General features: G+C 52.0%; 2 protein-coding genes across 2 annotated transcripts in view; one reads left to right on the forward strand and one right to left on the reverse strand.

Moving 5' to 3' along the window:
• LOC311528094 (uncharacterized protein) overlaps positions 1-10,425 on the reverse strand; it is a 50,426-nt gene extending 40,001 nt beyond the window's left edge. Inside the window, exons 1-3 of the mRNA XM_084642720.1 lie at positions 9,265-10,425; positions 779-905; positions 54-167 (exon numbers count right to left, since the gene is read on the reverse strand). Of these exons, the coding sequence (XP_084498846.1) occupies positions 54-167; positions 779-905; positions 9,265-9,462 (439 nt within the window). The 5' untranslated portion in view covers positions 9,463-10,425. The remainder of the gene's footprint in view (positions 1-53; positions 168-778; positions 906-9,264) is intronic.
• LOC311528578 (E3 ubiquitin-protein ligase TRIM39-like) overlaps positions 1-22,967 on the forward strand; it is a gene marked incomplete at both ends in the record, with an annotated part of 424,825 nt that overhangs the window by 126,637 nt on the left and 275,221 nt on the right. The gene's annotated exons all lie outside the window — the stretch shown is intronic.

Raw genomic sequence — 22,967 nt, forward strand, 5'->3', positions numbered from 1 at the left:
CGGTTTTCAGCTTTTTCCATATAGTTTCTGAGTCATTGTCACTGACTCCTCACCTGTGCGGGTGCCTCTTGGGATCTTCCTTTCCTCGAAGACCTGGAGATCTGGGACCCATGGCTCTTCCCCTGCTTCCAGCTGGGCTATCAGGTCAGGTTTGGGAAAGGGGAGTCCTGCTCAGAAAGTGAAATCAGGCATGAGCAGAATGCACTGAGGATTGGTGGCGTATTTTTCACAAAGGGCGCACATCTGAAGTTTCAAATGACCCCATGCTTTCCTGGGGGGTTGCGGGATGTGAAGAGATGGAAACATGGTCACTGAGTCCCCGTGGGAGAGGCCGATGTCTGGTGGAGGAGGAGTTATCACACCCTCACTAGGAATTTTCAGGATCTTTGTCCTCTGGGGGACTTGCTGAGGCACCATACAGCTCCGGTGTTAAACACCTGCCTATGTCTGAATCCCGAGAGGCCAGAGCCCTCCCCAGAGATGGAGCTAATCCCATGAAGGGAGGTACACAGAGATCCTGCGTTTGAGCGAGAATTAATGCAGAGGGGATAATACACTGCTCCTGCCCCCATGATAGCTGAAGGGATGGGGATGAATTAGCATGTCCATTAGGTCCATGACTCCCCTATCCCATTGGACAGGGTTTGGAGGTGAATACTCCCTCCTATGGGCTACGTGACCCACTCCCCTATAATCTAAGTGACCAGGGAAGAACCTGACCAGAGGCAGAAATCCAGGCCCCATGGCTTCACATAGCTGAGGGGACAGGAATCCTTACCCAGCGTGGTCACAGTCTCATAGTTCTCCTGCATGACGTCTCTGTAGAGGGCTCTCTGAGAGGGGTCCAGCAGAGCCCCCTGCCCCACGGTGAAATACACAGCCACCTCCTCGAAGGTCACCAGCATCTGAAACAACAGGTGCCCCCCACTCAGTGCCTGCTGCCCCTGGCACAATCCCACTATTCATGGGGGAAGAAACACAACACTAGGACAGGTCTGGGAGGCCAGAGGAGCAGAATCCCACCCCACCCTGATCAAAGTAGCCAGGAGGCTGCAGGGAACAGAGAGAAGGGGAGAGCTCCTTGTCCCTCCCAGCAGACAGAGGAGGGCAGGGTCTTCTCATTTACCACCCACCGACTAGGCACAGGTGGAGGTGGGAAGCAGAGCTCTGGGCAAGGAACAGGGACAGGACCTTCAGCACCTTCCCTTTGTATTTCATCACAGTCTCTGCCCAGGGGGTTCAGGCTCCAGCCAAATGCTAGAAAAGAGCAGAATCAACGGAGCAGCAAAGACTGGGTGAGCAGGGGCCGTTTATGCAGAGTCACCATCCTACCCCTCCCTAGCCCTTACCCCAGAGGTCTTTCCCATCACCTGCAGACTCTGGCTCAGGAGTTGATGCCGGGAGAGTTTGGGGATGCCCTACTGGGCTTGTTCCAGCCCCAGGAGGACATCCCCCGTCGCCTGGCCATAGAGGGAGGTTTAGTGATGGTCTGTCCCAGCACAGACCCCACTGCGGGAGCAGCGACTGCTCAGCCCAGCCTCCCAGATCACAACGGAGGCAGCCGCAGCATCTGCCCCAGGAGGCCCAGCGAGCTCCAGGGCTTCAGTATCCTGAGCTCAGAGAGAGGCTGACACCGGCCTCCTCGGCCTGAGCAATGACCAGACCCTCTGCTGGGAGCAGCTAATGACTGAGTCCCCCTGTGCTGCCCCCGCAGCCCCCAGGGACAGTCAGGCCGATGCTGATCTCATTCACCCATCTGGACCCACAGTGGAACCGGAGACCCAGATCAAACCGGAGTTTCATACATGAACCAGAACCGAACCCGAGCCATAATTTTCTTTTATTGACTGAACCGACTGGGGAAGGGAAGGGAAAGACGGGGGAGGGAGGATTCAGCCTTTTTTTTAAAAAGAACGAGGAGGACTTGTGGCACCTTAGAGACTAACAAATTTATTTGAGCATGAGCTTTTGTGAGCTACAGCTCACTTCATCGGATGCATGCAGTGGAAAATACAGTGGGGAGATTTTATATACACACAGAACATGAAACAATGGGTGTTACCATACACACTGTAACCAGAGTGATCGCTTAAGGTGAGCTATAACCAGCAGGAGAACGGGGGGGACACAGGGACCTTTTGTAGTGATAATCAAGGTGGGCCATTTCCAGCAGTTGACAAGAACGTCTGAGGAACAGTGTGTGTGTGTGGGGGAGGGATAAACATGGGGAAATAGTTTTACTTTGTGTAATGACCCATCCACTCCCAGTCTCTATTCAAGCCTAAGTTAATTGTATCCAGTTTGCAAATTAATTCCAATTCAGCAGTCTCTCGTTGGAGTCTGTTTTTGAAGTTTTTTTGTTGAAGAATTGTCACTTTTAGGCCTCTAATCGAGTGACCAAAGAGATTGAAGTGTTCTCCGTCTGGTTTTTGAATGTTATAATTCTTGACATCTGATTTGTGTCCATTTATTCTTTTACGTAGAGACTGTCCAGTTTGACCAATGTACATGGCAGAGGGGCCTTGCTGGCACATGATGGCATATATCACATTGGTGGATGTGCCGGTGAACGAGCCTCTGATCGTGTGGCTGATGTGATTAGGCCCTGTGATGGTGTCCCCTGAATAGATATGTGGACAGAGTTGGCAACGGGCTTTGTTGCAAGGATAGGTTCCTGGGTTAGTGGTTCTGTTGTGTGGTTGCTGGTGAGTATTTGCTTCAGGTTGGGGGGCTGTCTGTAAGCAAGGACAGGCCTGTCTCCCAAGATCTGTGAGAGTGATGGGTCATCCTTCAGGATAGGTTGTCGATCCTGGATGATGCGCTGGAGAGGTTTTAGTTGGGGGCTGAACGTAACGGCTAGTGGCGTTCTGTTATTTTCTTTGTTGGGCCTGTCCTGTAGTCGGTGACTTCTGGGTACTCTTCTGGCTCTATTCAGGAGACACCATCATAGGGCCTAACCACATCAGCCACACTATCAGAGGCTCGTTCACCTGCACATCCACCAATGTGATATATGCCATCATGTGCCAGCAATGCCCCTCTGCCATGTACATTGGCCAAACTGGACAGTCTCTACGCAAAAGAATAAATGGACACAAATCAGATGTCAAGAATAACAACATTCAAAAACCAGTCGGAGAACACTTCAATCTCTCTGGTCACTCGATTAGAGACCTAAAGGTGACAATTCTTCAACAAAAAATCTTCAGAAACAGACTCCAACGAGAGACTGCTGAATTGGAATTAATTTGCAAACTGGATACAATTAACTTAGGCTTGAATAGAAACTGGGAGTGGATAGGTCATTACACAAAGTAAAACTATTTCCCCATGTTTATCCTCCCCGCCCACCCCCCACTGTTCCTCAGATGTTCTTGTCAACTGCTGGAAATGGCCCATCTTGATTATCGCTACAAAAGGTTTTTTTTCTCTCCTGCTAGTAATAGCTCACCTTACTTGATCACTCTCATTACAGTATATATGATAACACCCATTGTTTCATGTTCTCTGTGTATATAAATCTCCCCACTGTATTTTCCACTGAATGCATCCGATGAAGTGAGCTGTAGCTCATGAAAGCTTATGCTCAAATAAATTTGTTAGTCTCTTAGGTGCCACAAGTCCTCCTTTTCTTTTTGCGGACACAGACTAACATGGCTGCTACTCTGACACCAGCCTTTTTTAAGCTCAATCTTTAAAATAAATAAATTTTTAAAAAAACCATGTACAGCGATCTTATTTTCATTTAAGAGAGGACAACAGACTAGCCAGTGGGCTGGTGATGACCCCAGAACGGCCTGCCCTAGGACAGTGAGAAGAGAAGGGGGCCAGCCCACAAGACCAGGGAGGGAGAGGGGAAACTTGGGAGCTGCCTGCACACTATGGGAGTCAGAAGGGGGGGCCCAAAGGTAGATGACCCATCTCTGAGATGCCCCCCGGGGAGAGAAGGGGTTGGATGCTCCCTGGGCCGTGAAGTTCACAATAACTCGTCAAGAGCAAGGGTAGAGGTAACAGCTCCCCAAACTTCCCCACTTCAACAGGCCTCCTCCCACCATCACCAGCCCCTGGGGCAGCTCCTCCCTCCAGTTGCCCCACTTGAGGCAGGGTTCGTGCTGCAAACTCCCACTGAAACTGCCTGCAGGGCCAACTCCCAGCCCCTGCTTGGGGCACTGTCTGATACCCACCTTCATGCCCCCCCTCCCTCTCCCCGGAGCTGTTCTCTCTTTTCACCCATCCTGGCTATAGCAGGCTCACATCCAGAGCCACTTTCTGCCTGGGGGGCAGGCCAGTCTACCTGCAGCACCGTGTGTTCCTGCTGATGCCGCTGACCCAACCCTGCTGCAGCAGAGAGTCCCGGGCCGGGGTCTGAGCAACTCTTGGAGCTCCGGGAGTTCTGCCAAGACCTGACCACCTCAGGCCATGAGCTTCACCTGACAGGGTCGGAATGGAAGGCGAAGGAACACTGGGACGTTGCACCCCATAATACTTTATGGAAATATGCTTATGAGTGTACATGTGACATAACTGGAATATGTTTTATGCTAGATACGCCATGTAACCTATATTTGCAAAGGTTCTGATCTACTGAATGTATTCCTCCTATTCGTATGCATGGATCATTTGTATATCTGAAGTTACGAGCATTGACTCTGTGCTTGTATTTAAAATGTTTGCTGTAGGAAGCACATCAGGCAGATTTGGTCAACGTAGTGTGAAGGGGTTATTCAAGTAATTGGGAGCACTTAACTAACAATGGACTTTGGGAGACGCCAATCCAAATCTGAGCTTTCCTGGGAAGGTTCATACTAACACGTAAACAATGGCATTGGCCTGCCAAAAGCCTAATCATTCAGAGACACGTGACTTGCCCAGGTGGCTAGAGACCCCGTCTTGTGACTGTGATGTTGCACAAGAGAGAGAATATAAAAGGACCTGGAAACCCCTCCATTTTGTCTTCAGCTGGCTCAAAAGATAGCCTCTCCACCCCCAAAGAATACCTGAAAGAAACTGGAACAAAGGACAGTAACTACAGGGGTGAGAGTGATTGCTGGACCCAGACTAGGAAGGAGTCTAGTCTGCTAAAGAAACTTACTGGAACATCTCTGAGGGTGAGATTTACCTGCATTGAGTTTCCTACTGTATTAGGCTTGGACTTGCGTGTTTTTGTTTTATTTTGCTTGGTAATTTACTTCGTTCTGTCTGTTAATACTTGGAGCCACTTAAATCCTATTTTTTATATTTAATAAAATCACTTTTTGCTTATTAATTGACCCAGAGCAAGTAATTAATTCCTGGGGGAGCAAACAGCTGTGCCTCTCTCTCTATCAGTGTTATAGAGGGCGAACAATTTATGAGTTTACCCTGTATAAGCTTTATACAGAGTAAAATGGATTTATTTGCTGTTTGGATCCCATTGGGAACTGGGTGTCTGGGTGCTAGAAACAGGAGCACTTCTTAAGCTCTTTTCAGTTAAGTCTGCAGCTTGTGGGGGACGTGGTTCAGACCTGGGTCTGTGCTGGAGCAGGCTGGCGTGTCTGGCACAAGGCAGGGTAGTGCAATCCCAGGCTGCCAGGGAAAATGGGCTTAGAGGTAGTCTCATCACATCAGGTGGCAGTCCCAAAGGGGTTTTTTTTGACCCAGCCTGTCACAAACATGTCACAATTGCACTGACGCCTGAGAGTGACAACAAAGAATTTTTTCCATATGAATGACTGACCATGGGTAACTTTCTGGTGCATGGTTAAAATGCCAAGTGGAAATATCAAAAATCTCTTCTCCATTTCCTGAATTCTTACTACAGTCAATGAAAACAATTAGAAAGAAATCTGTTGGAACTGACATTTTTCTCTCATATATAAATACCCTGATCCTAGAGAGCCATTCCCACTGTCCGAAGAGGACAAACTCAAGGCAAAATTTAATTTCACCAAAACATGGATGAAGATGGAAATGCTTGAATCAGAAGTCAGAAATAATGATGTCATAGAATCAATGTCAGACAGGTCTGAAATTGAAAAATGAAAGGGAAATTCTGAACTCTTGTCAAATCTCCAAAAAGAAAGTGATATCTGGACAAAGGAAAGCCCAGGAAAGGATTGGGCCAATTTCTGATTCATAGAATCATAGAATATCAGGGTTGGAAGGGACCCCAGAAGGTCATCTAGTCCAACCCCCTGCTCAAAGCAGGACCAATTCCCAGTTAAATCATCCCAGCCAGGGCTTTGTCAAGCCTGACCTTAAAAACCTCTAAGGAAGGAGATTCTACCACTCCCTAGGTAACTCATTCCAGTGTTTCACCACCCTCTTAGTGAAAAAGTTTTTCCTAATATCCAATCTAAACCTCCCCCACTGCAACTTGAGACCATTACTCCTCGTTCTGTCATCTGCTACCATCTGCTATTCATTTGCATCTGAGCCACATCTCAATAAGAAAACCTGCCAAACTACTGGGAGCATCAGAAAAACGTCAGCATGCCTAAGCTGTATCAACTAGCAAAGCTTGTACTGGCAGTTCCAGCAACACAAGTGTGTGTTGAAAGAACATTTCCAGGCCTCAGATGTGTCCTTTCACTGCAGAGGCCCAACATGACAAAGCAAACCTTTAAAGATGTTATATTAGGTTGCTCAAACAAATTGTTCTTCAAAAATAATCGTGGTTATTTGACAACACAAAAACAACAGGACAATTCATGTAAAGTTAAAAAATAAACAGTCAAAAACCAAAACAGTTTCCATTTTAAGTTGCAGTCCTCTTTTTTGAATTTACCTCCACCAAGATTGAAACAAGATTTGAACCAGTAACTGAACTTTTACTTTTGTTTCGAGTGGCTAGAACCAGAAATGAAACTGAACATATTGAATGGAACTGAACCCAAACCTGAACCAAACCTAAATCCCAACTGGGCTCCTTGCCTGCTGTTGCTAGCAGTGACTCTGGTTTCACACAGAATCCTGCACAGAAATCAGAGCAGGACCCTGTTCAGTCCCATCAACCTCCAACATTTAACATTCAGGAGTCAGACCCTCAAAATAATGAGATTGTTCCCTACCTCATGGGCTAGGGGAGCTGCCATTGTATCTCTCCCCATCCCTCTCCTGCCCTCTGGCCCTGCCCTTTCCAGCCAGTCTCCGCTTGCTCCATATTCTCCCTCCAGCCTCCCCACAGCCCCCCTTTCCTTAATCCCCCCTCTCAGAGTTTCCCTCTAGTCCAGCTCTGCTCCCCTGAGCTTCAGAATTCTCCCCCTGCCCCAATACCTGTGTGTTCCCCCAGCCTCCCTTCAGCAGCCCCACATTCCCATGGTTCCCCTCCATCCTGCCCCTTGCCCCCCTCTTGCCCCCTTTCACATCGCTGTTTCCCCACACACACACATCCCCATTCCCTCCCACCCCTGGCTCAGAGCCCCCTGCCCCTCTACAGCCCCCTTCTGACTCCAACCCCCCCTCTGACTCCCTACATATCGCTGCCCCACTCCCACTCCCTCCAAACCCTGGGGCCTGCAGCAGCTTCCCTCTGCCCGAGGCAGAGATTCACAGCCAGCCCCACTGGGAGCAGTCTGGGGCCCCCGCTCCCAGCACAGGCTGCACCGGGGGAGGTCTCCCCTTCTCTCCACATGGGGCACAGCCAGGGGGCGGGGCTCAGGGTCCCAGTCACGGGGGGCCGGGCTGGGATCTCTGCACGGGGAGAGTCTCGGGAAGGAGCAGCGGGAATGTCCCTCCACTGCCCACAGCCAGGACTTGGGGGGCCCGAGCGGCAGCAAGCGAGGCCTTGGGGGCTGGCAAGGAACGTGGGTTGCACCACACCAGAGTCCGTGCAGAGACTGCAATTCACGCCTGCTGCCGGGCTGGGACCGGGCTTGCTCCGCCTGGTGCCTCCTGAGTCCTAGCGAGCTGGATTGCACTGGGTGTGGCCTGGGTGTGTCTGTCTGTTATTGTTATTTTTTATTGTATCATCACCCCCAAGAACTATTTGCACTCTCCCTAACCACTGGACTATCAAGTCATTCGTGCTCTCTTCTTGGCACGTTCCTTATATTCAAATATTTATACAAAGTGGAACAGCTTCAACATGAAAGACTGGTTAGACTCACATCAGAATATCCCATAACCCAGTGGTTAGGGCACTCTCTAGAGAGGTGGGAAATGTCTGTTCAAATTCCTTCTTATGGGGCAGAGAGGGGAACTGAACCTGGATTTCCCAGTGTGATTGATGTGGCAATTTCCTGCAATATCCTTGAAAAACTTTACTGTATTCAGTGTATGTGTTGTTGTTGGCTAGGACGGCATGTACCCTCGCTAGCAGGGAGATGCGACCGGTACAAGACTTGGAAGTTCAAAAGACGATGTTGAAAACGTGCCAACCAAATATGGGCTTTTGGGACAGTGAGTGTAAAGTGGATTTCCTGGGGAGAAGTTAATGCAAATGACCCAGGTCCGGTTTTGCGAACACCCAGCTTTTGGAAACTGCCCTGAGGAGAGCCATTGTCTGCGGATCACCTGCTCCAAAAGGCGAAGATCGAAGTGCGAGTGTGGTCATGCAGGAGCGCTGGGAATGGCTCCGAGCGCTTGAAGCCTGCCCACACCAGCGCTTTAGAGCGCAGCAAGTCTGAGCGCTTGGGGTGGTGATTTTTCACACCCCTGAGCCAGCAAGGTAGAGCGCTACAAAATGTAAGCGTAGACAAACCCTTAGGCTTTTCAGAGCGCTGAAACTTGTATTGCTCGCGGGGGGGGGTTCACACCTCTGAGTGAGGAAGTTTCAGTGTTGTAAAGGGCCAGTACAGACAAGCCCTAAGACAGATTTGAGCTTGTAGCCATGGAGAAAACCCAGCTGTGGGGTTTGAAGGGCTGACACCTACCAGTGGCCAGGGGGCTGCAGGGAACAAAGAGAAGGGGAGATGGAGGAGTGCGGGGTCTTCTCATTTACCACCTACCTACTAGCCACAGGCTGAATGTGGGAAGCAGAGCTCCATGCAGGGAACAGGGACAGGAATCCCAGCACCCTCCCTTTGTATTTCTCTGCAGTCTCTGCCTAGGGGATTGAGGCTCCAGAACTTTGCTCTGTTTTCCCAGCCTTGTCCAGGGGCTTGTTTCTTGTTTTAGAAATGAGGGAATGTTCACCCCCACCACGGGCCTGTTAATAAATCAGGCCCTAGACTGAGCATGACCCAGCAGGTTTACCAGACCCTTTTTCCTCCACCTCACCCTGAGCGTTTCCTGACCCTCCCCCTCTACAACAACCCTCCCCAGCAGCTCCCCCAAAATCCCTACCTGAGCTGGATCCACCACAGCCATTTCCCTGTCCCGGCCCCGAGAAAGATGGGACGGTCTGGAGCAAAACGGGGTCGTTATTCTGCAGCCTGTCAGGGCGAGAAGGGAAATTCGGGAGATTTCTGAATTAGTGTTAGTCCATTTCACACCCCGATTCCCCCCAGGCTCTTTCCCTGCAGACACTCTAGACTCTGCCATGCTGGGAGAAGCCTCAGTGACGTCATTACAACACAGACCTGACCCCTACCACTGGGACTAAATCCAGGAGACACATTTACACCCTCCACGGAACAGAGCTTCTGAGCCAAATACTAGAAAAGAGCAGAATCAAAGGAGCCACTTTGGGGTATCACCCCTGACACTGTCCCCAGGGCAGCACATTCCCCCAGTAGCGCGGGGACCAGGCGGAGGCACGAACTAGCTTTTTCTCTCCCTGCCCCTCCCCTTCTCCCCAGGACAGTCACTGCCCCGGGGCGGGGGGTTGCAGGGAATGGGCCTGGGCAGGGCTGGGAGCCGGGAACCTCCCTCCCCCCATTGCTCCTGCTGCCCCTTCCAGTCTCTCCACTTTCCCAACTGCGCGGAAGAACTGGTCGCTGTCCTGGGGGTGTTTCCTCTCCAATAGCTACTGCCACTGGTAACAGGGGGGTGAGTCTGGGAGCATCGGGGGCCGCAGCTCTGGGACTCACAGTCACCCGGGAACAGACATAGTGTGAAGAGGGGCCATTTATGCAGAGTCACTTTCCTGCGGGCCCCCAGCACTTCCCCCAGGTGTCTTATCACCTGCAGTCTCTGGCTCAGGAGTTGATACCAGCAGAGCCCGGGGTTGGTTCCAGCCCCAGGAGGACGTCCCCCCTCGGCTGGGCACAGGGGGTGCTTTAATGATGGTCTGTCCCAGCACAGACCCCACTGGGGGAGCAGCGACTGCTCAGCCCGGCCTCCCAGATCACAACGGAGGCAGCAGCAGCATCTGCCCCAGGAGGCCCAGCGAGCTCTAGGGCTTCAGTATCCCGAGTTCAGAGAGAGGCTGACACCGGCCTCCTTGGCCTGAGCAATGACCAGAGCCTCTGCTGGGGGCAGCTAATGACCGAGCCCCCCCTCTGCTGCCCCTGCAGCCCCCAGGGACAGTCAGGTCAATGCTGATTTCATTCGCCCATCTGGACTCACACTGGAATCGTCAAACTGGTATTTCACACATGAACCGGAACTGAATCGCAACCATAAATCTGTGTTACCGACTGAACCCGAATGGAACTGAACAAAAAAAAGAAAAGGGGGGGGGGCTGGAGGGGCTGTTAAAAGTTAAAATAAAGATTCAGCATTTTTTTAAGCTCATTATTAAAAAAAACCAAAAAACTACATATAGTGAAAAGAGAATGAGAAGGGGGCCAGCCCACAAGTGCAGGCTTGGGAGCTGTCTGCACACCATGGGAGGCAGAAGGGGGCCCAGAAGTAGATGACGCATCTCTGAGATACCCCTGGGGAGAAAAGGGGTTGGATGTTCCCTGGGCTGTGACGTTCGTAACAACTCTTCAAGCCCAAGGGCAAAGGTAACGGCTCCCCAACCTTCTCCCCTTAGACAGGCCTCCTCCCACCATCCCCACCTCTGGGGCAGCTCCTCCCTCCAGTTGCCCCAGCTGAGGCAGGGCTCATGCTCCAAACTTCCCTCCCCACTGAAGCCACCTGCAGGGCCTGCTCTCCGCCCCTCAGGAGACTGATTAATACTTATTAATGATAATGATTCATGATCTGGAGGATGGCGTGGACTGCACCCTCAGCAAGTTTGCAGATGACACTGAACTGGGACACAAGAATCCCAGGCACCGCTACAGACTAGGGACCGAATGGCTTGGCAGCAGTTCTGCAGAAAAGGACCTAGGGGTGACAGTGGACGAGAAGCTGGATATGAGTCAACGGTGTGCCCTTGTTGCCAAGAAGGCCAATGGCATTTTGGGCTGTATAAGAAGGGGCATTGCTAGCAGATCGAGGGATGTGATCATTCCCCTCTATTCGACATTGGTGAGGCCTCATCTGGAGTACTGTGTCCAGTTTTGGGCCCCCCATGACAAGAAGGATGTGGAAAAATTGGAAAGCGTCCAGCGGAGGGCAACAAAAATTATTAGGGGACTGGAACACATGACTTATGAGGAGAGGCTGAGGGAACGGGGATTATTCAGTCTGCAGAAAAGAAGAATGAGGGGGGATTTGATAGCTGCTTTCAACTACCTGAAAGGGGGTTCCAAAGAGGATGGCTCTAGGCTGTTCTCATTGGTAGCAGATGACTGAACAAGGAGTAATGGTCTCAAGTTGCAGTGGGAGAGGTTTAGGTTGGATATTAGGAAAAACTTTTTCATTAGGACGGTGGTAAAGCACTGGAATGCGTTACCTAGGGAGGTGGTGGAATCTCCTTCCTTTGAGGTTTTTAAGGTCAGGCTTGACACAGTCCTGGCTGGGATGATTTATAGATTCATAGATATTAAGGTCAGAAGGGACCATTATGATCATCTAGTCCGACCTCCTGCACAACGCAGGCTACAGAATCTCACCCACCCACTCCTGCGAAAAACCTCTCGCTTATGTCTGAGCTATTGAAGTCCTCAAATCGTGGTTTAAAGACTTCAAGGAGCAGAGAATCCTCCAGCAAGTGACCCATGCCCCATGCTGCAGAGGAAGGCGAAAAACCTCCAGGGCCTCTTTCAATCTGCCCTGGAGGAAAATTCCTTCCCGACCCCAAATATGGCAATCAGCTAAACCCTGAGCATATGGGCAAGATTCATCAGCCAGATACTACAGAAAATTCTTTCCTGAGTAACTCAGATCCCACCCCATCTTACATCCCATCACAGGCCATTAGGCCTATTTACCATGAATATTTAATTACCAAAATCATGTTATCCCATCATAACATCTCCTCCATAAACTTATCGAGTTTAATCTTAAAGCCAGATAGATCCTTTGCCCCCACTGCTTCCCTTGGAAGGCTATTACAAAACTTCACTCCTCTGATGGTTAGAAATCTTCATCTAATTTCAAGTCTAAACTTCCTGGTGGTCAGTTTATATCCATTTGTTCTTGTGTCCACATTGGTACTGAGCTTAAATAATTCCTCTCCCCCTCCGGTATTTATCCCTCTGATATATTTATAGAGAGCAATCATATCTCCCCTCAATCTTCTTTCGGTTAGGCTAAACAAGCCAAGCTCCTTGAGTCTCCTTTCATAAGACAAGTTTTCCATTCGTTGGATCATCCGAGTAGCCCTTCTCTGTACCTGTTCCAGTTTGAATTCATCCTTCTTAAACATGGGAGACCAGAACGGCACACAGTATTCCAGGTGAGGTCTCACCCGTGCCTTGTATAACGGTACTAAAACCTCTTTATCCCTACTGGAAATACCTCTCCTGATGCATCCCAAGACTGCATTAGCTTTTTTCACAGCCATATCACATTGGCGGCTCATAGTCATCCTGTGGTCAACCAATACTCCAAGAAAAGGAGTACTTGTGGCACCTTAGAGACTAACCAATTTATTAGAGCATAAGCTTTCGTGAGCTACAGCTCACTTCCTCAGATGCATATCATGGAAACTGCAGCAGGCTTTATATATACACAGAGAATATGAAACAATACCTATTCCCACCCCACTGTCCTGCTGGTAATAGCTTATCTAAAGTGATCATCAGGTGGGCCATTTCCAGCACAAATCCAGGTTTTCTCACCAGCTATCTTTCTCACTGGGCTATCACCAGCAGGAGAGTGAATTTGTGTGGGGGGGTGGAGGGTGAGAAAACCTGGATTTGTGCTGGAAATGGCCCACCTGATGATCACTTTAGATAAGCTATTACCAGCAGGACAGTGGGGTGGGAGGAGGTATTGTTTCATATTCTCTGTGTATATATAAAGCCTGCTGCAGTTTCCACGATATGCATCTGAGGAAGTGAGCTGTAGCTCACGAAAGCTTATGCTCTAATAAATTGGTTAGTCTCTAAGGTGCCACAAGTACTCCTTTTCTTTTTGCGAATACAGACTAACACGGCTGTTACTCTGAAACCTGTCAATACTCCAAGGTCCTTCTCCTCCTCCGTTATTTCTAATTGATGCGTCCCCAGCTTATAACTAAAATTCTTGTTATTAATCCCTAAATGAATGACCTTACACTTCTCACTATTCAATTTCATCCTATTACTATTACTCCAGTTTACAAGGTCATCCAGATCCTCCTGTATGATATCCCAGTCCTTCTCTAAATTGGCAATACCTCCCAGCTTTGTATCATCCGCAAACTTTATGAGCAAACTCCCACTTTTTGTGCCGAGGTCAGTAATAGAAAGATTAAATAAGATTGGTCCCAAAACCGATCCTTGAGGAACTCCACTGGTAACCTCCCTCCAGCCTGACAGTTCACCTTTCAGTAGGACCCGTTGTAGTCTCCCCTTTAACCAATTCCTTATCCACCTTTCAATTTTCATATTGATCCCCATCTTTTCCAATTTAACTAGTAATTCCCCATGTGGCACGGTATCAAACGCCTTACTGAAATCTAGGTAAATTAGATCCACAGCGTTTCCTTTGTCTAAAAAATCTGTTACTTTCTCAAAGAAGATAGGTTGGTTTGGCACGATCTACCTTTTGTAAAACCATGTTGTATTTTGTCCCATTTACTTCAATGTCCTTAACTACTTTCTCCTTCAAAACTTTTTCCAAGACCTGGCACACTACAGATGTCAAACTAACAGGCCTATAGTTACCCGGATCACTTTTTTTCCCTTTCTTAAAAATAGGAACTATATTAGCAATTCTCCAATAAATTTAGTTGGGGACTGGTCCTGCTTTGAGCAGGGGGTGGGACTAGATAACCTCCTGAGGTCCCTTCCAACCCTGATATTCTATGATACCCACCTCCAATCCCCCAGCCCTACCCCAGAAAAATATGTTTCTCTCATACATATTGTGATGGGATCCCCAGGGTGCAGCCTGGGACTGTGGGACCGCTGTGCCCCCAGAGTCTCTCCAGCCTGGGCTGTCTCTCACAATGCCCTGCTAGTGACCAGCAGCAACCCCTCCCGGCGCTGTGATCACTCAGCACAACCACATGGGGAGACCCAACGCCCAGCTGGATTGCATGAAAGCTCCCAGGGCCACTCCTGAATCACACAGAGAAAGGCCACAGCCAAATCCCCCCAGCTCCCAGCACTGTACCTCAGGAATATGCCGCCTTTGATTGCTCAAGATGAGCAATGCACATTTATTAACTGGTTCACCACTTCAGCAATGGAAAGCGGATCTACACCAGCCGTTGCAAAACCTGAGCAATGTGCCACACACTTCATACAAACTCACTGGTGAAGATAAACAGTAAAACAAATGTACTGACTATAAAAGACAGATTTTAGGTGATATTATGTGATTGGTAACTAACTCTGGCTTTTTAAACTCTCACCCCAATTAGCAAAGGTGAAAGTAGGCTGGTGCACCCCGGAGCGGCGCCCCGGTAAGAGAGCGGCTGGGGCTCTGGATGCTGCCGACCGACCAGTAAGGTTTCAGTGCTGGTGCTGGGCATGGGCAGCCCACCCCTCCCCTTCTGCCCCCTTTCCCTTCTACCCTCCCCCAAAGGATCCCAACACCCCCCCCCCCCCCGTGACTCCCAGCCCCACTGCATGACGGCTAGTGGCGGGGGGGGGGGGGGTGAGGCCCCAGCCCCAGCGGGCCCGAGCCAGCAGCCCCAGGCCCTGGGTGATGCGGCCACAGCACCCCCAGGCTCCAGCCACAGGACTTGGGTGGCCAGGCAGCGCGGTCCCCAACATCCTGGGGGGTCCAGTGGCCGGGCAGCGTGGTGGCCGCACTCCCAGACCCAAGCTCCCCACAATCACCCCAACCCCCTACCCTGAGCTTGCCTGAGCCCCCCGCCACGTCCCCCAACCTCCTGCCCTGAATTCTGCACAACCCACACCCTCCAATCCTGAGCCCCCAATCCTCTGCCCTGAGCCCCTCTCCCCAAGGGGGGGGGTTGCGATACAACAGTACCCGTAAGAAATTTAAGTTACTTTCCCCCCTATTAAACTAGGCAACAACTTGACTAGGCTGTTTTTCTCGCCCCCACTGGATATTGCAGTCCTTAATAGAATCATAGAATCATAGAATATCAGGGTTGGAAGGGACCTCAGGAGATCATCTAGTCCAACCCCCTGCTTGAAGCAGGACCAATCCCCAATTTTTGCCCCAGATCCCTAAATGGCCCCCTCAAGGATTGAACTCACAACCCTGGGTTTAGCAGGCCAATGCTCAAACCACTGAGCTATCCCTCCCCCGCAATATACAGATTTCACCTTGAAATCTGGGCCAGTCCCCTCAGTTGGAGTCTTCAGAGTGTAACTTGTTGCTTGCAGCATAGGTGGGTGAAGGAGGAAGGCCAAGCATGGCCCCGTGTTTGGTTTTTATACCCTTGGTCCATGTGCTTGGAGAATACAAGTCCAGGCACGTCTATACAGTACAAACCAGTATTGCTGAGTTTCTAAGCAAGGTTGAGCAATTCTCCCTACTGTAGCCTCATGAGGGTGAGTCACTGCATTGTAACTCTGTTGCTGGACAATGGCTGGTGATTTCTATTTAACAGCACCCTTCCAAGGGTTGGTTACCTCCCTTTGTCATTATCTCTGTAAGCCAGTATCTGGGCACCTCCCAAACCCACAGCATATTTTAGTGACAATCTCATAACTTCATATGCACTAAAGATATTCGTATTCAGATGGAACAGTGACTTTCAGCCAACCATAACCTTTTCCCTGATACCCCACCTGGCATGCTTTATAGGCATTATCACAATTATATCCAGAGGAGGACATATGGGAGTCAGAAGGTGTTCCCCCAAAGTAAAGAATGTCACACACATATCTTGATCCGAGATGTCAACCCCCACTGTCAGCAGAGGACAAAGTCAAGGCAAAATTTCATTACACAGAATCAATGTCAGACGGGTCCGAAATTGAAAGATGAAATGGAAATTCTGAACGCTTGTGAAATCTCCAGAAAGAAAGCGTTATCTGGACAAAGGAAAGCCCAGGAAAGGGTTGGGCCAATTTCTGATTCATTGAGATGTGGCTCATCTGCAAATAAGAAGAAAACCTGCCCAACTGCTGGGAGCATCAGAAAAATGTCAGCATGCCCAAGCTGTACCAACCGGCACAAATTGTACTGGCAGGTCCAGCAAGACAAGTGAGTGCTGAAAGAACATTTCCAGGCCTCAGATGTGTCCTTTCACTGCAGAGGTCGGATATGGCAAAGCAACTGTTTAAACAGGTTATCTGAGGTTGTTCAAAGAGTTTGGTTAGGAAAAAATAATCATGTACATTTGACAACAGAAAAACACTCGGAAAACTCATGTAAAGTTAAAGTCACAAAATAAAGAATCAAAAATCAAGACTGTTGGCATTTTAAGTTCCAGCTGTTTTTTGGGGTTTACCTCCACTGAGATTGGGATAGAATTTAAACCTGTCACTGAACTTCTATTTTTGTTTCTTTGGGTGGCTTGAACCACAAATGAAAGGGAACACACTTTGAATGGAACTGGACCCAAACCTGAACCAAACCTAAATAAATCCCAGCTGGGCTCCTTGCCTGCTGTTGCTAGCAGTGACTCTGGTTTCACACAGAATCCTGCACAGAAATCAGAGCAGGGCCCAGTTCAGTCCCGTCAACCTCCAACATTTAAGATTCAGGAGTCAGACCCGCAAATACTGAGATTGTTCCCTACCCCATGGGCTGGGGGAGCTGCCATTGTATCCCTCCCCATCCCCATCCGCCTCCTGCCCTCTGGCCCTGCCCTCCCCAGCCAGTCTCCGCTTGCTCCGTATTCTCCCTCCAGTCTCCCCACAGCCCCTCCCCCCACACCCCCATTTCCTTCCCTTTATCCCCCCCCCCCGAGTTTCCCTCTAGTCCAGCTCTGCTCCCCTGAGCCCCAGAATTCTCCCCCTGGTACCTGTGTATGCCCCCCCCCCGTGAATCCCTGTCCCCCAATTCCTGCCCCCTCCACATCCCTGGGCACCCCCCCGGCCCAGGCAGGGAGCCGGCCCCCCCGGGGAGAGCAGCCGGGCCCCCCCGCCCCGCACGGGCTGCCCCGGGGGGGGCAGGTCTCACCTTCGCTCCACGTGGGGCACAGCCGGGGCGGGGCTCGGGGTCCCAGGCGGGGCGCGGGGGGGCCGGGGTCTCTGCACGGGGGAGGGTCCGGGGGGGGGCGCGGGAATGTCCCGCCCGCAGCCAGGGCCGGGGGCTGGCGAGGACCGTGGGTCGCGTCGCACCGGAGTCGCACCGGAGCCGCCGCCGCCGCCGCCGCGCTGCGCTTCCTGCCGCCGGGCGCTGACCCCGGATGGGTTGTGCCGGGTCTGCCCGGGGCGGGTCCGCACCGCGCCCGGGGCCGGGTGGGGCCGGGCTGGCCACGTCCTCCGCTGCCTTGTTCGGGTCTCCGGCGGCCTGCAAACCGCCCCCCCCAATTGCACTGCCCCCCCCCCGCCCGCCGTGCCCCCCCCGAGCCGCGCCCCCGCCGGAGGCTGCAGGGAGCGGGGCCCTCCCCCGCGTCCCCGGTGCGCGGGCGGGCTCCGGGTCCGGCTCCGGGTCGGGCTCCGGGTCTCCTTGCTGCGCCGCTTCTGCCTTTCCCCGCCCGGCAGTCCCGGGGCTGGGGGAGCCGTGCCCGCCACCGCCCGGCCCTTCTGCCCCTTCCCAGCTGCGAGGCGCGGGGTTCCTGGCGTCCCCACCTCGGCCCTTCTCCGTCCCGCGGTCCGGGCCGGTCTCACCGCAGCCTGCTGCCTCTCGCCGGTCCCCAGAGCCGTGATGGATGCGGGGCCTGCCCCTCACCGTTTGCTGCCTCCCCTTTGCCCAGCAGTGCAGTATTACAGTTTGGGGAGATCAAAAATCGTGAGTCCGACCCCCCCCCCCAAGCCTTGGGATTGGCCCCCAAATGATAACATTTTAATATACGTTTGCATTGTGTTTTTAGGTCAGGGTGGTGATGTGTGAACTCCCCCTGCCCAGCTGGGGCCTGCGCATGGGACAATTATGTCGCCCACTCTCCCACATGCTGGGTAGGGTGATTTGGGTCCCTGCTGCAGGAGCTCTCGGCCCCACATCAGCCCACCTCCTGCCCAGCAATTAATCCTGTCCCCCTCCAGCCCCCCATCAGTTCTGTCTCCACCCATCCCCCATCAGTTCAGATGCCCCTTATAGGCGGTGTGTGAGCCCCCCTTTGGGGAGGCTAGCCATGCAGCCCCCACCCCTTCTGCCCGAGCCCCCCTACACCCATTGGAGCCTGACCCCCCCAACATACCCCCCACCCCCAAACCCCCCTCAACATCCCCCCCGAGCCCTCCTCCCCAATGGCTGGAGGACCCCATCTGAACAGCCCCGGGCCACCGGCCAGCCTCAGGGCCAGCTCGCCTGCCTGCCAGCTGCCCCCAGTGTCAGGTTGCCTGGTGGCCCCAGCACTGGGTGGCCACCCAGCCTTAGCATCAGCCAGGTCACCGGCTGATCCTCTGCCACTTGCTGGCCTCCAGCCGGAGCTGGACTGCCACTGGCTTGGAGAAGAGGGTGCAGCGTGGGCAGGAACCGACCAGATACTCCTGGCTTCTCTTCTCTCGACTCAGTTTCAATCCCAGGAGTTTTTCTCTCTCCCCTCAGAGTCTTCTGATGGATCTGGCTTGTTCCTGAATCGTCAGAAATGATGTGGCTGGTTTGATTTTTATTTTTATTGGTGAACCAAAAAAACCTCCCCAACCTAAAGACAGACTTGTCTCTGCTGGTGGCTGGAGAAGGTTTATGATGTCAGAGATGCCAAGGAAGTGGAGTCCTATTCATGGAGCCTGGGAATGTTTTATATTTGACCTCGTGTCTCCCCTGATTTACACCAACATGAAACTGGGGTCACACCCTTGGATTTTCTTTCACGGTGTGAAACAACCTGTTTTAACTGACAAAGTGACAGCAATCCCAGAAGCCTGCCGGGTGAGAAATCTGGGCTGGGATTCTCAGCGGAGCCCAACTCCCACTGACTGTAAGCTCTCAAGCCTCGTGGATGGGACTGGCTGGACGGGACTGGTCGTAGCACTAGGGCAAACCCCATTAGACGTTCTGGCTTTTGTTGAGAACGGTTGGGCTTGGCCCGAGCGCTGTCCTGAGCCCTTCCCGTGGCAATGCCGCCTGGGCAGCTATTCCACAGCTCCCAGCAAAGCTGCCAGCAGCGGCGGGTTCTGGCTCTCACCGGGGGAGAGCAGCGTGAGGACTAATGGAGCCTCCAGGGCGGTCGCCTAGGGCGCCAAGTGGTTGGGGGCGGCCAAAAGCGCGCTCCGGGGCGATGGTGGAGCGGAGGTGAGCTGGGGCAGGGGTGTCACAGGCGAACGCACTGGGAGCTGGTTCCCTGGTCTCTGCTCAGCCACAGATAGAGGCTTTGCCTGCATCCCGGCTCTCCCCTGCTGAAGCCCAGAGACACGTGCTCTCTGATCCTGTGACCAGCCCCCCAAGAGCTGGCAGGATTGGCTGCCCTGGCCCAGGGGGTGGGCTGGACGTTACTCCCAGAGGCAACATGTGGGGTGGTCATGTGTGTCCCCCCCTTTACAGTGTGCCCCCTCAGTATCAGGAGGCAAACGGGGCTTAGGACAGACCCCTGCCCTTCCCCCCCAGCCTCTGCTTGAACCAACACCGATCAGAGAAAAGACTTGCAGAGAGCAGCGAAGGGTGGTGGCAGACACCTAAACCCCTCCTGACAAGGGTGATAGAATTAAGGCAACTCCCGTAGCCCCATCTGCATCAAAGATGGGATAAGGAGGCATCTCCATTAGCACACAGAATGGAGAACAGAGATTCCAAGGCAGGAACCGCACTGAACTCTGGGAGCAGAAAAGCAGGGAAGCATGGCATCATGGGGGATCTCTGCTCCAGATGTTAATGGACATACGCCAGCCCACATCCAGCTCAGCAGTTATCAGACTAATTCTAGTCATGAATCCTCGACTGATGTCCAAAATATTGAAGCAGCCTAATTGCATTGCAAGCTCCCTGGAAGGAACACCACCCATAGCCAAGAGTGATCAGCTCCTATTGTCTAGCCTAAAGAAAACCCTTGAGTCATCAGTTTACCCATAAACAAATCTAGTGTTCTCCCTTGAACCATTGTTGTTTCTCTACAAAACCTCCTACCTATATTCAAGTAAGTGTTCTGATGCCTGGATCCAAACTCTGTTTGTTTAGGCTCTCCTTGTGTAGTTATCACTATTATCCAATAAATAACTTTTATGGTTAAGCTGGTTGCTTCCCTCTCGCTCTCTCTCTCTGAACTTTACTCTTTCGTGGTTTTAGCTTCCTCATTTACTCTGCAGCAACGCTTCTCTTATCTAAGCTAAAGATCTCTGTAGCGCCCAAAAATCCTGTGGGGTTTGCTCATCAAGTGGGTTACGACCAGAACAATTGTAACGTGAAAGTGGGGATAGGGACGTGCTGAACCTGGGACATACGAGGGTGGCAACTGGGAAGTGCTGCTCGATCCAGACTATTGAGTCCAGGGGCATACAAGGGTGGCAGCCTGGAAGTGCTGTTTGACCCCGCCTACTCAGGCTTACTCTATTCCTGTGCGGTACCTGTGGCATATAAGGGGTCAGCTTGAAAGTGCTGATTGACCCGGTCCACTCAGACTTGCTCTGTTAATGTGTGTGTGTGTGTTCATCTGGTTCTGGGGCTGGAGGAACCCAGCCCTGGGGAACCTAGGTCCTGCAGGATCGCTCCATTGGGGGGGGGGACTTGCAGAAAGGAGAAGTAGAGCTCCATATGAAAACACAAGCAGTACATCGATAGAATTACAGAACCCTGCCCCCTTCCCCCCCACCGCCCCCGAAAAGTAGCTGGAATAAAGGAGAGTACCAACGGGCACATCTGGTAACAGCTGAGTGGGTGCAGCGCTGACCCAAGCAGCCAAGTACGCATGTGCATGAGCCCCATGCTAACTGCAGCGGCTTTATGCTGATGTAACTTGCATCAGCGACAATGTGTACAGTAGATGGGCCCTTAGGTGCTGAACTGTATCGGACAGGTGGGGCTTAGCATAGGCAACGCGTGGGGTGGGGGCAATGTGAGGTCCAGTGCCCACTTCGGTCCTGCTTGGCCTGGCGGGGGCTTGGAGGTAGGGAGAGAGGCTCTGTCCTTCTCCTGCTGCGCGTTTGGCCCCTCTCCCTGGCTGGCAGACGGGCCCAGGGGGAGCGGAAGGATGGGATGGAGCCACTTCTGATGCGGAAGATGCTTATGCTAAAGGAAGGTGGCTGCTCTGTGCAGCGCAAAGGCTGCCTGTGAGAATCCAGCTGTGGGACTGCCCCTTCTGCTCCCCACCTGTGCCCAGGGGCCAAGCAAGGCCCCATCCCAGGTAGCCGGGGAGCAGAGGGGGTGGGCCGCCGCTGCCTCCCCAGCTGGGCTCTCTCTCGGACACCTGCTGCGTTGCCCAGAGGAGGTGACCCGGAGCAGTCACCCGCAGCCTGTGTGTGAAACAGTCCCGCGCCCTGCCCGGGCCTGGACCCAGCTGCCAGGGAGAACAGCCAAGGGAGCTGGAAATGTGCTGGGGACAGGCACCGTGGGAGAAGGACAGAGTCCCCTCACTCCCACAGGTTACAGTGGTGGGGTGGGGAGAGCACGGCTGGGCGCAGGGCAGGGGTGTCACAAGCAAACGCACTAGGAGCTGGTTCCCTGGTCTCTGCTCAGCCACAGATAGAGGCTTTGCCTGCATCCCGGCTCTCCCCTGCTGAAGCCCAGAGACACGTGCTCTCTGATCCTGTGACCAGCCCCCCAAGAGCTGGCAGGATTGGCTGCCCTGGCCCAGGGAGGTGGGCTGGACGTTACTCCCAGAGGCAACCTGTGGGGTGGTCATGTGTGTCCCCCCCTTTACAGTGTGCCCCCTCAGTATCAAGAGGCAAACGGGGCTTAGGACAGACCCCTGTCATCAGCATCTCCCATTGGCTAGCTTGGGGTTCTCCCCACTGAGCTCGCTGGCTTTTGTGGATCCCATTCTAAGGCTCCCCTCTCTCGTCATTCATTGTACAGAGATCCTAGGCACCTGACTCAGGCTTTGTGGGTCACACCGCTGTTCCTGTGACTTTCTAGGCATCTGAAAGTTTGGCATTGCAACACTCAGCATCACAACTCTTAAGTCCCTTGGTGAATTTAGCCCTTAGGTCTTTTCCTCATAGTTAAAAAAGGGGGTGTCTGTTTTGTTTCCTACCGAACTACAGATTCTGTGTTGAAAACTTGTTCAATATGTGTTCTAGGTGTTGGAACTAGGGGAGCTGCCATAGCCCCTGGCTTGAAGTGGTTTCCATCATAGACAGGGTTAACAGTTTGCTTCAATGGCTCTCAGCACCCCTGATATATGTAACAGAGACAATGGGGGGAAGTCTGTACAAGGAACAATGGTCAATTTTCTGCCTAACAGCTTGTGTTTCCAAGGCCTTCGTAAGTATTTCAAATACTGTTTACAATGCTTTGCACTATTTTCACAGTTTTGTGTGCATTAAATGTTTGTTTGCTATAGAAATGGTATGGCCTAATCTACAATCAAAAGAGACTAATAAAGAAATAGCAATGCCTTCCATCAGAGCTTTATATACAACTGTCTGGAGGTTTCACATTATAGAATGTTTCCCCCCCCCCCCCCCCCCCACAAAAACCCGTCTTTTTTTGTGTCCAAA

This window comes from Lepidochelys olivacea (genome assembly GCF_965140295.1).
Source record: "Lepidochelys olivacea isolate rLepOli2 genome assembly, chromosome: 11".
In the NCBI taxonomy this organism is placed as follows: domain Eukaryota; kingdom Metazoa; phylum Chordata; order Testudines; family Cheloniidae; genus Lepidochelys; species Lepidochelys olivacea.